Source organism: Argiope bruennichi, chromosome 10 (genome assembly GCF_947563725.1).
Source record: "Argiope bruennichi chromosome 10, qqArgBrue1.1, whole genome shotgun sequence".
Classification (NCBI taxonomy): Eukaryota; Metazoa; Arthropoda; class Arachnida; order Araneae; family Araneidae; genus Argiope; species Argiope bruennichi.
This window is the reverse complement of record NC_079160.1, coordinates 25,948,167-25,966,640: the sequence shown is the minus strand read 5'-3', so window position 1 is coordinate 25,966,640 and position 18,474 is coordinate 25,948,167. Positions and strand designations below refer to the sequence as shown.

Here is an 18,474-nt window from a genome sequence, read left to right as displayed (position 1 = left end):
GCACTTTGCCAATGTCTATAAGATTTTCTAGTACGCTTTTGTCAGTTAATCTGTGACAATCAGATCCATGATATTGTATGCAGATAATTACCGCCTGGACGGGCACATCCTCTAGTGTTATAATAAATTTCATTTACAAAATCTAAATTATTATTTTACAGAATCTATAAATCTATCTTGTTAAATATAACACAACCAATTAATAAATATTATTCCAATATATATATATAAATAAACAGTAATTACTTATATTTTAACTAAGGGTTTTGATAATTAACGTTTCTCATATTATAGTTGCAATATTTTATAATTTGAAAATTTCTAATTTAATTGTTGCCTGTTAGCAGTTCCTTTTAATCCAGCGGTCCTAGACAGACACCTAGTATAAAATCAGCCACTGGATAAAACGTATAGATGGATTGAAAAAAGTTCAACCCTTCAATGGATTTTGTTTAAAATTTAATTAACATTTCTATTTTTGATGATAAAACCAAAATCTAAATTCCATGCATCTAGATCTTTGTTCTTTTGCTTTTCGTATGCGAAGTATATAAAGAGGAAATATTGCAATCATTAAAAAAAAATTATCTCGAAATTTTGATTAATTATTCCATATTATGTGTCTCCAAATTTGAGACACAAATCTTTTTTGTTTTTCCTTTTTGTTTTGCTTTTTCTTTTTTGTTTTGTTTAAATTAATAAATCGTTTTTGAATTTTTATATATGTCTGTTTTTCGTAACAATCCTTACCATTTAAATAAAAATGCAATTATGTAGACGGAAGATTTATTTATTAATTTATTTTCAGTCTAATTACCTATATCTATGGATATTTAAAATTGGGAAAAAATGTGTCTTTTTCTTGTAATTCAGTCCACTTAACAAGAGCAGCTAAATGTAAAATGCTTCACAGCTCTTTTAATTGTATAAAATATGCTATTTTAAACCTTAGCACATTTTTTAAATTCATTTTAAATTCCTTATAAATTTAATTTTAGATTTATGAGTAGAATGTTATGCTCATAGCTCAAAAGGCTCCTCATTTAACGATTTAAGTGTATTAAATTAATTTAATCAAAAAATCCAATCAATAAATTTATTTATTTAATCTTGTGTTACAATAGGAATCTATTTCTTTTTTTTTATTAGCAACATTTTTGCAAACGATAATGCGTTAAATTAATTTATTTTTATTCCAAAACGTAAAAATAAAAACTGTTTCTATTTATTATTTTGGAGGAATTGTTTGCATTAATGTTTATGGCGTAAAAACCTTTCTATTGTTTGTGCCATTATTTAAAAGTTTTTCCACGAATAGAATTAATCAAATAAACTGAAAATATGCATTGAATTTTCTTGTAATAGAACAAACATTTGATATCCTTCATGATGTCAGTAGAATACGCGCGAGATAATGACTCAAATAAAGGAGAAGAGCAGATGATTGTAAAAGAGAAAACTACTTTAAATATTCCGCAACTTGATACAGAAATCGTTTTCCCCTGTTGGGCCTCCTTTATACCTTTACGGGGCCTCTCCCTACCCATATTCACTCTCAAATAAAAGAGAAAAATATTATAAAAAAAGTAAGGGGAGAGGGAACCACATGTGAATCAGTTTTTACTGAGGAGTTACTAACACCGGGCTTTGGGAGGATGGTAAAGTTACGATCAGGTATTCAAAAAGGTTCAGGTGGAAACAAAATCTGGACGTAGAGCGCCATCTGTTGAGAAGTTTATTATAATAATCCAGTTTTCATTTAAATAAAGCACAACTGCACTAAAATAATGATAAAAATCATTAAAATATCTTTACCTTTTTCAAAAAAGTTATCCTTTAACTAGATATTATATATCTTTATAAAGTTTTATCTCCAAATCATAAAGAGTGATAAATGCAAGTTAAGATGAACCACAAATCCAACTTAAAAATAATGTCAAAATTTTAAATTTGTGACTATTTATATATAAACCAAAATGCTTGCAAATCAATGCAGAAAAATAGCTTTTAAACATTTTTATGCCTAAATAAATAGCTTCATTTTATCAGATAAATACGAAGAAACTGCTAATTACAAATTTTGTAATTTCATAAAGGATTCTATAGTTTAATTCCAAAATATCGTCGTAAATAGTTGCAAATGAATGTTTGGCTTGATTTTAAAAACTTTAATTAACAATTTTTGATTTTACTTACCTTATACATTAAATGATATTAGAATTTCGAAATGAACATTATAGTAAATTAAAAACTGGATTGTAAAACGAAAAAATGTTTTAAGAAAAGTATTTTCTATTACTAACAATAAAGGTATGAGTGCTGGTGCTCTATATGGCAAACCATCTAAAATTTGCCACAAATAAACTTTGGAGAATATACATCCCCCAGATATTTATTAAAATTTTAATTAGGATTTTAGTTTATTAAAAATTAAAAGGGATTTTGATATTTTTCCGTTATAACCTCCGAAAATATTACTACACAAAATAATTTTTATTCCATAGATTAGATAGATTAGTTTAGTTATATTAACGTCTCGTTTTAAAGCAACAGTAGGGTTATTTTAGGACGGACTTCTAATTTTAAACCGCGGTCAGAGGCCGAGGACGACACCCCTCTCCAAACTTCCACCCCGCACCAGCGGGAGGACGTTTGGCCTGATGGATTTAACGTGCACCAGACCCTCTTACACGACGATTCTTCACTGGAATCGGGTCTCGAACCTGAATCTGCCCCGTTCCCAAACCTTATCACCAAGCTACTACGGCCTCGTATTCGTGATAAGCTGACAAATTTGGATAAATTGTTTTTGTAAAGTAATTCAATTCTTTTTTCCTCGTACATTCATACTGACAAGTGATAAACTGATAAATCTGGATAAATTGTTTTGTACAAACGCAGTAATTCCTTTTTTCCCCCTGATACAATCGTAACTAACAAGTGATAAGTTTAAAAATTTGGATACATTGTTTTTCTACAAATTAACAATTCAACCTTTATTCCCGATACATTAATATTGCTGGTTTTCAATAATTTATGTCCAAAATTGAGTGACTCAATAATCCAAAGTCGAGTTATAGTTTTTTTTTTTTTTTTTTTTCATTTCTAAATTGTTTTCCAGCAATTGTGTCTGTTTGCGTAAATTTAATCGCCAATCGTTAATTTTGATTTGTACTCTTCTGATTTCCATGAAATGCCAAAAAAATCAGTATTTTTTGTATCTGTCGTAGCATATGAGTACCATTGTATACTGGCACTGTAATTTCAAAGTTAAAAGATGGTTCAATAAAAATGATGAAATTTACTCCTAAGGTATATAGACAATTGCATGCAAACAACTTAGAACGATTTTAATGAAAAATAATGAATGGGTTCTCATTGGTCTCGTGAAATTACTATGGGATTCAATCAAAATAAATTAAAAATAACTTAACAATAATTTTGATTTAATTAAAACTTTAAAAAAATAACTTTAGTTTCAAATCTTATATGAATCTACATTTTAGAATTTAAACTTGAGTGCCAAAATTTTTTCTATCCTGGTCATTATGATTTGTAGTTATGTGGTGACTTGAATTCAGACTGACGGACAGACAGACTTCCTGAGAGTGATTTCATTCAAAATTTGAGAGAAACATACAAATTTGGTGTTAATACTATATACTAAATTCTATTCGTCTGACTCAAAGTGTTTTGTGTTATCGTGTTTGCAGGCAGAAAATATTTCACAAATGTGTTTTTCTGACTCTGCAAGACCTCAAGTGCGGAAATTCCTCAAAATGTCCAGTTTATTTTTTTAAAATTTTTATTGATTTATTTATTTTACTATTGCAATATTTTGTACTTGTTTACGAGAAAATAATGATGGACTGATTAGCATGAAAATTAGTCTTTGCCTTTTTCAAACTATCAAATTTCTAATCCCAATTATCAAACAAATCAACCTAAGGTTGCTAATCAACTATTCCCGGAATTTTTAAAATGATAGATAGCATGACCCTTTAAAAAGAGCTATATTTCTTCAAACATTTTATGATTACCTCTGAAAATATTTTTTGCAACATTGATGGCAATATGGAATCCGGCTGATCGAACTGCAGATCACTGTGAAATTCCTTCCCTATTCTTTGTGATTGACTGAATACCCGAGGCGCATACTTTATTCATTAAAGAGGCTCGCTCATGAATTTAAGGGACACGTAAGTTTTCTTAAATAACATTCAAAGGATGTCTCAATATACATTTGCTTAATAACTTTGAGCTAAGAGGAGACCTGCTTTATATAACTACTCCTTAATAACACAGGCTGTGGTTATTTTAGGAGTGATTTTTTTAAAAAATATTTGAAAGAGAAATTCGGGCGTTTCAGTATTCTGGGGTACCGGAATTATGATGATCCTAGGAATAAGAGGGTTAAACAGTTTTTACGAAAGTTATTCGAAAATCATTTGTGAAACAGAAATTATTAAGTTAATAAATTTCAGAAATAATTAAAACATATACCTGCAAAGTGATAGAAAACAGTAACATTTTCTGTATTACTCTGGATGTCTAATGAATACCTCTCACAAAAGATGTTTCTTACAGTAGATGGACCAAGTGGTTTCTGGAATAGGAAAAAATATTGTTAGTCTTTATGAAATGTGTGAAATTTAAAAACATTATCAAAGAAATGAATTGTAACTTATACACAGATCAGTTTTAAACTCATCCGTTAAAATAGGAAATCCGCATTCCATACACTTTAAGTTGTTTTAAATTTTTGTAATAAAGTCATTTATAAATTGCAATTGATATCGACAGTTAGTTTAGTTTAGTTATATTAACGTCAAGTTTTTAAAGCAACTACAGGTCTATTTTGGGACGGATCAGATGACGTGGTTCAAAATTCAGAGCTGGTGGAATGGGGTGATACCTGAGCTGGCACCCCCTTCTCCAAATGTCCGCACCATACCAGTGAGAGGACGTTAAGCCCCGATCGATTTAATGTGCACCAGACCTGCTTATAGGACGGTTCTTCAGTGGAATTGGGTCTCGAACCTAAAACCCTCCGGTTCCAAAACCTTACCACCAGGCCACCGCGACTACCTTGATGCAGACAATAGATGAAGTTTTGAGATCTATAGCTTTGATAATGCTGCATTCTATATATTGTCTATAAATCATGTTTTAATACAGTGTTTTTTCTAAAATTATTCTCAAAGAAAATTTTTTGGCCTGAAATTTGAGTTAGGTCATTTTTATAATTTCTCCCCCAATCTCCCAGCTCTCCTCCACCCAGTTTATATTATCCATATCAGTATAAAATGCATAACAATATTGTTACAGTACCTTCGCGATGTTCTATTGTATTCAGAATATCAAACAGCATTATTGGGATATCGATATCTGTTTTTTGTTTTTTTTGTTTTTTGTTTTGTGTGACTATTTAAACCAAATTGTTGTACAGTAACTTCCGAGGGTAAAGACCTCTGAGCACCCGAGACCCCTCAGCACACGCACAGTCGCTTGCACAACCCCCTTTATACCGTGGGGCTCATTCACGTATCTCACAGAGAGAACACAAGGAAGAGAACAACCATGCCCGAACCAGAACTCAAACCCGGAACGCCTAGATCACAGAGAAAACGCGCTACCCCTAGGCCATAACCATTGTTGCATAAACCATTGTTAAAATACAGTATTTTTCCTAAAATAAGGCGTAAATAAAAAGTATGTCCAAAATGAAATTTTAGTATGTTCATTATTATAATTTCTTCTTCTAAAAGTCCAAGTTAACTAGCATAAGCCATTAACATAAAATGTCCTACAATATTATTACGACATATTCACGGTATTCTACGTTATTCGTAATATAGAACAACATCGTGGAGATACCATACAATATTTTGTGCTAATGCAGATCAACCAGTAAGGCACATTTAGTTATGCTCCGACACATCGATGGATGTAATTATTGAATTTCAAAATAATAATTTCGCTTTAAACTATTATAAAAACTATTTTGTTTCTCAGAATTATTTTATTGTTATTTACCCTCCTGCACCAATTTTAGCAATAAAATCTAGAGCATGCGCGCACCCTCATTATGGAGGGTGTATATATGCTTTAAGTTAATATTGGTCCTATTCGCTCAAAATGTTCGACAATATATTCGACTTAGCGATATTTTATGGCATTCAGAAATTACAGTAACATAGGGGATATATCATACATTTTGTGCTAATGCAGATGAACTAAAAAGCCGTATTTTGTTGTATTGCAACACACCGATGGATGTAATTATTATACAACCTGTGCTAGTTGAGGTTTGAACTCGCAACTTTAGGTTCATAGTCGAGTAACATGAACACTAGATAAAAGTGATCACCCTGGTCCGGAGGTTGTTATCTGGCTTATGAAGTTACCACCACAATACTCTCCCCACCAGTGAGTTGGTGGAAAGACGAACATTATTATCGTGCCAAGCGTTATGGTGAGCGTTTGTGAGTAGTAGCTGCTGCGTCAAGTGAGTCTGACGACTTTTGCAGCGGGTAGATGGCACCACGACAGCTGCGCGAAGGTTGCGTTTGTCAGTTCAGAACCAGGGTCACCAATGTGCTTCTTTGTGGTTCGAACTCGCAACATGCCCACTAGACAAAAGTGATCACTCTGTTTCGGAGGTTGTTATCTGGCTTATGAAGTTACCACCACAAACCGATAGATTTAATTCAGAAAGTATTTTATTTCTTATAGCTACTTTATCCTGTTTACGCTTTTGCAGCAATTCTAGCAAAGAACGTGTATATACCCTCATTCTAAGGTACCATTTAATATGAATCCTATTCTTACAAAATGTTTGGCACTATTGCTGTTATATATTCGTGATTCCTGTAATATATTGCACTGCAATCGGGATATCGAATATTATCGTAGATATATCGTACACTATTACCAGGAGTCAACCAGAAGGAAGTATTTTAGACAGGCGTTTTAAAAGTAGGAACATGCTGTTAAGAATTATTTTCATTAAATTAATATTTCTTCCTGCTTACGCTCTCGCACCAACCCTGGTAACGAAATCCAGAGCATGAATGTGGGTTTGAGTGTGAATCTCAGAACCAATAATAACGAGCATTTGATCTTTTAAAATATTTTTTAATTAATAATTAAAGGGACTGGCTTATGAACATTTAAGATGAGCACAACACTTAAAATAATGAAAGGAGAAAGGAAGGCTGGCTGCCTTTTACACAAATTTAAAAAAATCAGCATCACAACATCGCTTTCTTCGCACAGCATGAAGTACTTCCAACTTTCTCCCTCTAGTGGGGAAAAACAAGTGCCATCACGTCACTCCCATGCGTGTTGCCATCGCAGAGGGCTAAATCTATCCCACATGAATATACCCTCATTATGGAGTTTAATACAATTTTTAGTCAATTATTACCAATTAGATAATGCAATGAAACTTACGATATCATTTCTACGACTTTGTGCATACCACAGGAGAGCGGTTGGCCCAATGATCAAAGGACTTCTGTTCAGCCAGCCGTAAAATACTGGTTGGATCCAATACTGTGACTCATCCTTGGTCCAAGCCTGACATGTTGTTGCTATAAAAATAATATAAGGTAGTAAATAAAGCAAAGCGAGCTCAAACTCAATAAAAAGGATTTAATATATTATAATAAATTGTTTCATTTTAATATAATATATAAATGAAATTTATTCTTTAAGGAACTTATTTCTGAAGACTGTAAAGATTATGCCCCCCTCGTTACATTAGCCATTTAAATTATTGCATGATTGAATTAATTAACAACCGTTTGAATCTTGTGCCATACATTTTCAACTAGCAATCTTTACATTTTTTTTTGTATGCAGTCTTAAATGACAGACTGTCATATTATATAAATTAGAAACAAAACCAATGAATGAAGATTTAAAAAAACATTCTCTTTATAATTTCTTAAAGAACTGTTATGCTTTGCAATTTCTTTCAATAAAAATATAGGTGAGTGGATGTTTTCGGAATTCATGATGAAATACGTTGTTTGGAAAGTTATTTATTTTTAGTATCAACAATCACATCATTATATAATATTGTGCGATATTATATTATTCTACAATAATGTAAATCTTGCTTAATATATCAATGTATGTGTATTATTAGAGTATTTGGTCATTATACGAAGATCACAAATTTCTAGTTCTTCATCTTTATATACTCTCCTGTGAACATAAGACTATCGTCAAATGTTCTTAGCCCATAGAAGAATATTTGAATTCTGAACATTGTATTCCCTGAAAATTTAGTTTTAGCTAACAAAATATCGTTTAAAAAAAGATAGAATAAGATAGATACAATTTCATTTTTCTTAATCATTTAGCTTTACTTTCTGAAGTATTTCTATTGCTCCTAGTTTCGAAGCTTGATAAATTCAAAATTCTCCATTATGGCATTTGTTGGCATTTATTCTCCTTAAAGCACATTATATTTCGAGCCTAATGTTGTAGGCTTTCCCAGATTCAAATTTCCATAATGCTCTCTTATAATATTGGCGATTATATATATACTAATTGGGATTATGTCTTTATGCACAATAATAAAAAATTAACCGTTTACCTTTATTTTCATTTAGCAAAATACATCGCATAAAAATAACATTTTTTTTTTTTCACATTCACGAAAATACAGGATTAGAAAAAAAATAAGAAATGCCAGAACTCATTATATATATTTTTTCTATTTCTTAATTTGTACAAAGATATAAAAAAAACAGATTAAACTATTACAAAAAGAGTTAGTGCAAATTAGATGGACAGTTTTATAATTGAATTATTTGGAATATATTAAGGTAATGTATTGATTTACAAGTAGTATCGTTTTTCCGAATTAAATAGGAAAAACTCAATTACTCATCGGATAGAATTAACAAATGTTGTTTAAATTAGTTTTGTTATGAATGTTTAGCATAATTTGCTGAATTGAAATTTTTAAAAAAGTTATCGGTTTTTCCGGAGAATGTTAAGAATTAAAATAAAATAGTTACATCCGATTTTCTAACTTCATTGACTTTTTCAATTTTTTAAAAATCATAGTTTAATTATTTCTTTATAATTTAAAGCAAGAATAATAGAGATATTTTTTTGTTTATTTTAATTAATTATTAAATTAATGGATTCAGAGCTTTCCTTCGCAAATCGGCAGCGAATGATAGGCATAAGCTTTCCTTCATGGTTGTATTCTTACTGATTTAGGTGCCACAATCTCAACATGGCAATGAATCAAATAAAAATTTAGGTTCCAAGAATAATGAAAATTATTTTTAAATTATTTAATTTTAATCTCATTGTTACAGCAAATTTTCTAATTTTTTTTGTTTCTTTTTTTTTTCAATTTCAAAATTTGTTTTTCAGTTTAACCGTTAGCAATTCTGTAAGTTATGTTATTGTTCTCGGAAAAAAAGTGAATAAAATCAATATTTTTTTCATTCATTATCATTCATTTTTTCATTCATTATTCATTCATTATCTCATGAACAACGTTGTGCGGATATTGCTAGTTTTAAATAACTCGAGATGTTTATACACAAGTGCAATGAAACTGAAACACGCCGATGTTCACTGCGTAACTAAGACTTTATTGTCTAATATCATTATTAACAAATGTCAACAAATTTTTCTTTGAAATATCTATCAAATTTACAATATCTTTAAAAAATTTTAATTGACAAAATGCAAAAAGGACGTTACTTACTGGTTACTTCAAGTATTTGATTGGTTATGTTATTGTGGTAAATAGATCTTTTCTCTCCATCTTCTATAAGTTCCAGCTTTCCACGTGGACCAGTATTATCATAATATTCTTTGGCTAAAGCAGTTACTTGCTGTAAAGTTAAGAAAATAAATTTTTATTAAATATCAAATTAAAATAGCAAATTCATTCTATTTATGAATATAACATTTTCAGAAATAAAAGAACTGGATTTAAAAAAGGATTTGATTAACATATTTCTTGAAAAATATGCTTGTACTTACTAATTATAAATTATAAAAAGTAAAAAAAAAAACTCAAATCGTGTAATAAATATGGATTACTACGATTCATCTAAAATTATTCGTCTGCATTTTATTTGATAATTGCAAACGATAAATTTTAATACCAGATGTCATTTTCTTCTTCTTTTTCTTTATTCATTAGCAAAACGATTTTTTATTAATAGCTGTTCAAGTTGGAGAATTTTATTGCAAAGTTTTTTTTTTAATTCAATAAAGGAAAAACAGTAAGAAAGGAAATCAAATTTTCTTTTATATAGAAATAAATTTTAGAAAATTTTCATGGTGGACCATTTTTTTCAGTTTAGCTCCGGCTAAAGTGGGAACTCGGATCGTGTATATCATTATTATTATAAAACTTATTAATTAAGAAAATGAAAAAAAGTTCTTTAAATATCTTTTTATTAGTGTATGAAAGATCAGAACATGCTCCTATATTTTTTACCAAAGATTTGGTCGTCAAAAAATCGTAAAACCCAAGGCGTTTAAATTAATATTGAAATGAAAATGAAATTTTAATCACCTTTTTTATTATTTGTTGATCTTTATTTAATGTTTCTGAATTTTCTTTCTTTACTGTCTTTATTATGGCTTAGCATCTATATAGTTCTGCTTTCTAAGCCTCAAATTTTTAAGATTTTCTACGACATACAAACTTTCGATAAACAAAATTATTTTCTAATTTTAAATACCTTAATGAAAGTGTATTGCATTTTTTTTTCTAATTTTAGTCTTTAATACGTTTAAGATTTCCTTTTATAAGTATGTCTTATTGCATCTTTCAATCAATATTTTCTCAATTTCATTAACAAATAAAACCTTTCTTATGAAATCGAAATTTAACTAAAGCCAACCCTTTAGCACAAAATTAAATTTTGAAAATATTAAATTATTATATTGACATTGGAATCACATAACTGTGTTAAACTTTCAGAATTCTGATATTTGAGGAAATAAATGAGAAGTAATAATAAGTAAATAAAGTAAGTACAAAAAAGTAGTTTACAAATTTCTATCTTTACGTATAAGCTGAGCTAAATGTAAGCAGGAAAAATTAATCTGATCATTCATTCATTTATATATTTTAAGTAAGAAAAAAATATAATGCTACTTAAATTATTATCCAGTAATGCTTTTTATAAATTTTAAATAAAATTTTATTCCAAAAATGCTCTAAACAGGTTCAGGATTATATCATATAGTTTAAAATGCAATATCAATAATTTTTCTTATGCTTTTTAACAAAAAAAAATGCTTTAAAGGTTATTTTACCTGATCTTCGTCCGTAAGCGTAACTGCTGTCTCATAGAATTCGATTTCAAGATCTGCTATATGAGGAAAACCTGATGAATCTGAAAACGGTAAAATAACAAGTAAATGTAACATGATTAACTGTCAGAAACATAAATATAATTCCAAATAAAATAAATTTATTATTTCCAAAAGTGAATCGAAGTAAAACTTGAATATTACTGCAAATTAGTGGTAAAAGTTCATTATTATTTAAAGTTAAGGAAAGATCAATAAATAAGTACAATCAAACTTCGCATAGAGAGTAAAAAAAAAAAAAATGGCATATACGGCAAATGAATCTGCAATAGCATCCGGAGTAAACTGAATGACAGTCGTGACAACAATACTGAATCAAGAATTATTTTGAGACCTAGTGTTCATCATTGGCCATGGTAAACATCCCCCCCCTCCCGTAGGATGGACGACCCGTTTTCAGAATGGAAGTAGCTCTATCGTACACCATTATTTTATCCACCAAGGAAGCGAGAACCAATTACCATATTGGGAACTTTTGATTCCCATATCTGCAGTGGAGGACAATTTTGGTATAAAGGTTTCGTTTTAAAATTATCTAATTTAACTGAGGTTTTTTGTGACGATTTTGAGCCATAGCCTTCACATAATTACGAATGAACAAACCGACAAGTCATCAACCTGTTTACATATTTGATTGAAAATCTGGTATGCATCTTCGATTATAATTTTAATACAATAAGTCTAATTTGATTGTATCTGTTCTTTAGAATTATCATGTTCACATTTGCATGAATAGATAAAAAAAAATTAAAAAAAAGATTCTCCTTAGACAAATTTTGGTCAAGAATTCTAAAATATTGACTTAAAAAAATACTGTTCCATGTGTTTAGGAAAGTTGAAAGTATTATTGAAAATTACCTTTTTTTCCGTTGAGATATTTGATTCAAATTCTGAGAGTAATCTAGAATTTGGTATAAGAACCACAATCCAAATTTCACCCATCAAATTAGAAGCATTTGAAGACTTATAATGTTTGCATATGTAAAGATCGACAGATAGATATTATCCTAAGAATACTTTTTCTCTGATTTAGGACGATCTAAAATGTTAGATTCATAGAAAATATCGAATTGTTGTCAATTATAATAGTTTTTGCATTTATCTTATCACTTTAAACAAGCAATTCTTTTATAAATATAAATTAATTCATTTCTTGTATCACGGAAACGGCTCTAACGATGTGGATCAAATTTCACATTTAGATTAGGATTTGCTTATTAAATTTATCTATTAGATGACTTTCCTGAAGAAACGCGATTTTACACACAAAAAAAATTGAACTAAATATTAGAATAAGTATTTTCAAATTCCGCGTCGAAGTGTGGACAGTGCACTATAGTGATCAGAACAACATGAATGGCGCTTATGTTGCGGGTCGCAGATTCGAGTCGCTTTATTTTTTTATTTATGTATTTTTATTTAAGTTTTGCTTTTTAAGTTTATCTATATAGGTGTCTTTCCTGAAAAAAGGGGATTTTGCACACACACGCAAGCACACACACACATACAAAAAAAAAATTATAACTAACTATTAGAGCCTTCTTTTTAATCTGCTCTCATGCTTTTGCATGCTTTCTAGAAAACTACCCGTTTTCTTAAGCTTCAAACTATAGCTTGCAGAGCATCTTAAATTCTTAAAACTAAAATAATACTTCAAGCATTTTAGAATTCCATCGGCTTGTTTATTCTTTCAACTTAACATCATATATTACAAATATTGCCAGATTCCAGAAGGTTTACAATTGATCATCAGCCATTATACAAAAAAATAAACGAAATAATATTAACAAAATATGTTTATCAAAGAAAAAATCGTTTGCTTTTACCTTTTAATAATATTTTAACAGAAATAAAAATAGTAGCAGTTATAAAATGTCTGAAAAGGAATCGTCTGCTGAATGTCAATTAACAGATTTAGATTATGATATTTACCGGACACATGCTGACAATGTCATATAACGCAATCGTGAACCCAATTTTATCATGGTAAAACTGAGTGCAAGTTCAAAAATATAAGTAATGATAGATAAGGTGTAAAATGAATACTGCAATATAACAGATTGCTTCGAATAGCATGTTAAACTAAGGGCATTCGTGATTTTTTTTTATTTAAATGATCAGTTCATATGTAGGTAAAATTGAAAAAATTCATATGTAAGCAGTATGGGATTTGTATCTAAATGTTCTCTCTCTCTCTCAAAAACAACAACTGCAGAGTGAAGCTCGGTTTTCTAGATAATACTTTAATAATACTAAAAAATGAAAATTAATGACTACTTTTAATCATCAACAGTATTTTCATTACTTTTATATAATTAAAATATTCGTTATTAGATATATGTTATGTAAATATTATATTATGCAAAAAATAGTTCTTATCGCATTTCTTTTTGCTTGCTCAAAAACACAAGCGTTCGTTACTGATATCTCAAAGCATTATGTATTCCGAAAAAAACTGATTTGACTTTTCAAACAAGCACAAAGTTAAAATGCATGTTACAGTGCTATCACTAACGATAGCAATCAGTTAAGAGGTGACCTTACAATTAATTCTGACTTATCGACATTGAAAAAAACATTGACAAACTTCTGACAATATTAAAAAAAAAAAAAAAAAAAAAAAAAAAAAAAAAACATTTTTTTTTTTCATAGTATTTTATGGCAATTATGTCTGAAGGAGTATTTTCTAAGGATTAAATTGTATTGAAATGTATCTTTTTTTGTTGTTTGTTACCGTGGGGAAATATATTAATAAGGTCTTCGGATATGATCTCTCTAATATATAGGGTGTCCCAAAAATTGGAACAATAGTTATTTCTCTAAACATTGAATTTAGACATACATTTCCAATTACAAAGTGGCCTTGAATAATGTAGACAATAGTATGAAAGCATTTTAGCTTCCGTGAAGGCTGATGATCAAATATTAAAACGTTCATACTGCTGTCATAATGTAAAAGTGTTCCATTAGTTAAATATGTCTCTTACATTCATCTCTTCATATGCGAAATGTTATGCTTCTATAAAATTGTAAGCGGTATATTTATTTTTAAATTTGCAGGGTTTATTGTAAATTTAGACGGAGATATTTATTTTAGAGATATACATTTATTCAACATATTAAAAATTGTTGCATAAAAAAATACTTAGTAATATATCATAAAATCATAACGAATTTTCAAAAAATTCGTATCAATATTGTTGCAGTATTTAAGAAATAAACACACGTTCCACCTTGGAGACACCCTGTGCATGCATGTGTTAAATAAAAAATATAAATACTCTATAATATAAATGTCCAATATAAATAAAGCAACCGGTATCTTACATCATTTTTATTTAAACTGACAAGACACCCTACGCAACAAATAATTCTATTGCATGGGTTTTCGATTTTTTAAAACCTTTTTTTTTTTAATAGACCATCCAATTTTAATAAAATGATGGTCCATTGTTTTTATATGTTAATGATACCAGATCCCACATATTTATTTTAAATGGTCTGATAAATTAAAAAAAGTGGAGAATTTCTTTAAAAATGTGTAACATTTATTTTAATTGAATGATTTAAATAGTACTGTAAAACAATACTTGTGGTGTTCTTTCAATCTTTTGTTCTTTTTAATCAGAAAACTCCCCCAATTTAAGGTTCACTTTGAAACTATTGTTTGTTGTACTCCCGATAATATTCTATGAAAAGAAAAAGAAAAAAAAATCGGCCGATTGTTATCAATTTGTTTTATCATTTTTAACAACGGCGTTAAGCACGTTTGATTAAGAAATACTCTGAAGCCCTACGGAGCTTGAATTTTTCTAAACAATCTATTTTAACTTCAATGGCAAATTAATGTATTTGAAGCCTTAATCAATACACATTATGAAGCCCCATTTTGATGCGATGTTCAATTTAATTGCATATTTCCACATATTTTTTTAATATATGCTTTTTTTCACATATTTTCTGCTCAATAATATTGAAGTAATCATTCGGTATTTATAAAAATTCTAACAACGAAATGAAACTTAAGAACCAATTATATTTAATAAAATGGTAGCATTATCCTTATATTTCATAATTCATAGAATTTGTATTTTTTTTTTGTACTTATTTATATGGAAAATGGAAAAATAAAGTTTCGTAATTGATCTGATGGCAGCTCCCACTCAGCTTAGTGACCCTAAGTAGTTGCCTAATTTTCCTAGTCATAAATCAGCATCTTCTCTGATTCCTAAATGAGTCAAAATTTTCGCAGATTATATTTGACGAAAATAGTGCAATTTTATCGTAACGAATATCTTAGAAATCTGATAATACTGCCATTGGATCATATTTTTGAGCAAACTTTTTCTAATCATATGCAGAAGAAATATATAAAAAATATTTTTTTATGAATACAGTGTAATCATATCTCTTTGAACAAACATGTATAGTATTTAAAAATATCTGTAATGTTAAATTTCTGATGAAAACTCTTCTATGAGTTTAGCTTCACAAATGATTAATAATTCAATTTCTCAGATTTTTTGTTTTGTTTTCTGTTTTAGTATACTATAAAGTAGATATTCAGTAAATATTTTTATTGCATTATTGTTAAAGAACAAATCGGCATAATCGTCTAATTTTGTCGCCAATAATCGCCAAGTTGACACTAATTTGGCGATTATTTTGTGATTTTTTACTTTTTTGTATATGACAAATAAGAGTCTGATTAATTTATTATCAAACTTTTTTTTACCGGCTGACAGATCATCAGATATATTTATTTTTTTATTCAAACGGGATACAAAGATTTAAACACTAAAATTCAATCTATGTGCTATATCAGAGCATTTAATGTAAAATGTATGCATTATATATACTTTATTGTATGTACTGTAAACAAAAAATACAATTTAAAATTACGTTTTAATTTGAGATTTAATTTTTTGTAATTATAATTGCAGTAAATTGTACTGATTGTAAGTCAAAAAGATGAACTTATAGAAATTATCTCAATTGTCAAAAAATTCGAGTTCTAGATTGTGATGGATTTTTATACTTTGTGTTGAATTTTGATTGTGGTGAATTCGGAAACCTTTATGTATTTGAAAGAATTATTTTGAATCATATTTTTGCACATAATAACTTAATAGCTGAGTGAAATTTTGTTTGTGATCTTTATATTAAAATTAGAGATATTCATCAAATTTGGACCGAATATTTATAGAAAAGAAACTCTCCAAATACATACTTATGCCTTCACTATAATGCGATATTAAATAGGCAAGTGCCTTACATTAGGCGAAAATCTGAAGAAGAACAACCTCAGTGTTTTAGCTTAAATCTCATCTTGAAATAATATAACTTTCTTTTGCATTCGCTCCTGAAATAATAATTTTTATTGTGTCCATTACTTTAACCCTTTCCTGTCTGTTAGTTATGATCACATGATACGAAGCGTGGGGGGGATTTAGGATTCACATTTATTTCTCATTTCCTATTTAAAAAAACCCACAAAATTTCAATAACAAAGATAATGTTATTGATAGATATAAAACTCTTTTTAATGTTACTGATAAATATTGATAATTGCCATTATCAAATTATAGGACTTATTGCCAAATCGTTAAATATGTCATGAAACCTTGTTTTATAATAAATCAACACTTCACATAAAGTGATTATCAGAACAATTTTACTCTACAATCTATGTATCCTTCCAAATCAGTACGGATCATTAAAGCTTTATTTTAACGAGAAAAACGAATAAAGGTGACGTCACTACTAACCTGTGTCTTGCGCATGCGCACTGAATACGATGCAAAACAGGACGAAAATGCAAGAGATTCTGTTGAACCGAGCCTCCATTTTCGTAGCCTGAAATCTGAAAATAAAAAATAAAAAATGCACTTCAATTTATGTCCAAAATTGTATTAAAAATCATTTTGTATATTATTTGGCAAAATCAAACAGATTGAAAGTTTTAAGAAATTAATAAATATAAAATAAATAAATATAAAAGTGTAGATTTCTATTGAAATAGTTTTAAAAATCTTTATATTGGGTTAGATGCTTTATTATGATATATTTTAATATTTTAGTGTACAACTTTTAGAACAATTTCATTAAATCTGTGCTGATTTCTTACGATGAAATGTTAGTTGTTCTTAAAGTATATTTTTAATTTAATATAAAAACTTTTTTAATCCAATTTCCATATCTTTTTATGAAGTTCCAGATAGTTTTAATCGAATTTTAACGAATAAGTTAATTAAAAAATCATAATAAAACAAATTTTTTTCCCAAATTATTGAATTTTGTCAATTAATCATGAAACTTTTTAAACCGAAAATGATTCAAGATTATGTACAAAGTGTCCTAATTGTGGTCATATCGCTAATTTTTAAATATCTTTCCTGTGGCTAAAATTAAACGAGTTATGAAACTTTGAATGTCATTGCTTTAGACAATCTTAGACTATTTCAAATGCAGTCTTAATGCAATAAATCCGAGAATCACTGCATGTTGTTGCAGGCGTACACTGATTGGCCTAAAAGAATGTAATTGCAGATTTCAAGGTTCAATCAAATTTGGTCAGAAAAAAATAATTTTTTAAAATTTTACAGTGTAACAAATTTTTTTATTTATTATGATAAAATAAGAGAATTGTATAAAAACTCAGGTTTTGCGATTTTTTGTTGTAAATGAGGACTCAACGAAAATAATCCTTTATGTCATTTACAACCTTTCGCAATTTATATTATTAAAAAAATTAAATATCATTTTTTTAATTAATTAATTTTAAAACTTTAATAATCAAAACGGAGACTTAAAAAAAACAAGATGTTTCATTTTTCAAAATGGCATAACATTTGTTTTTAGGTGAAACCGCCTTCAATATAATGACAAATTTTTTAGTACTTACATGATGAAAAAATTATAATGTCGGAAGTGGTTTTGAGCTTTTTTTTAATTACTTCTAAATAAATCCTAATTTTTAATTACATAGTAATTACATACTTACTAAAAGTAAAATAATTATTTGTCATGCATATTAAATGAAACAAAATATTTGAATGGATAAATTCTAACAAAAAAAATTATTGTATTTCTTGCTACCTTAAA

General features: G+C 28.5%; 2 protein-coding genes across 2 annotated transcripts in view; one reads left to right on the top strand and one right to left on the bottom strand.

Moving 5' to 3' along the window:
• The window catches only part of LOC129989467 (uncharacterized), a 68,532-nt gene that overhangs the window by 7,664 nt on the left and 42,394 nt on the right, over window positions 1-18,474 (top strand). The gene's annotated exons all lie outside the window — the stretch shown is intronic.
• Window positions 1-18,474, bottom strand: part of LOC129989466 (uncharacterized) — a 72,386-nt gene that overhangs the window by 52,020 nt on the left and 1,892 nt on the right. Inside the window, exons 2-6 of the mRNA XM_056098023.1 lie at window positions 17,139-17,233; window positions 11,314-11,393; window positions 9,743-9,872; window positions 7,456-7,595; window positions 4,504-4,606 (exon numbers count right to left, since the gene is read on the bottom strand). Of these exons, the coding sequence (XP_055953998.1) occupies window positions 4,504-4,606; window positions 7,456-7,595; window positions 9,743-9,872; window positions 11,314-11,393; window positions 17,139-17,217 (532 nt within the window). The 5' untranslated portion in view covers window positions 17,218-17,233. The remainder of the gene's footprint in view (window positions 1-4,503; window positions 4,607-7,455; window positions 7,596-9,742; window positions 9,873-11,313; window positions 11,394-17,138; window positions 17,234-18,474) is intronic.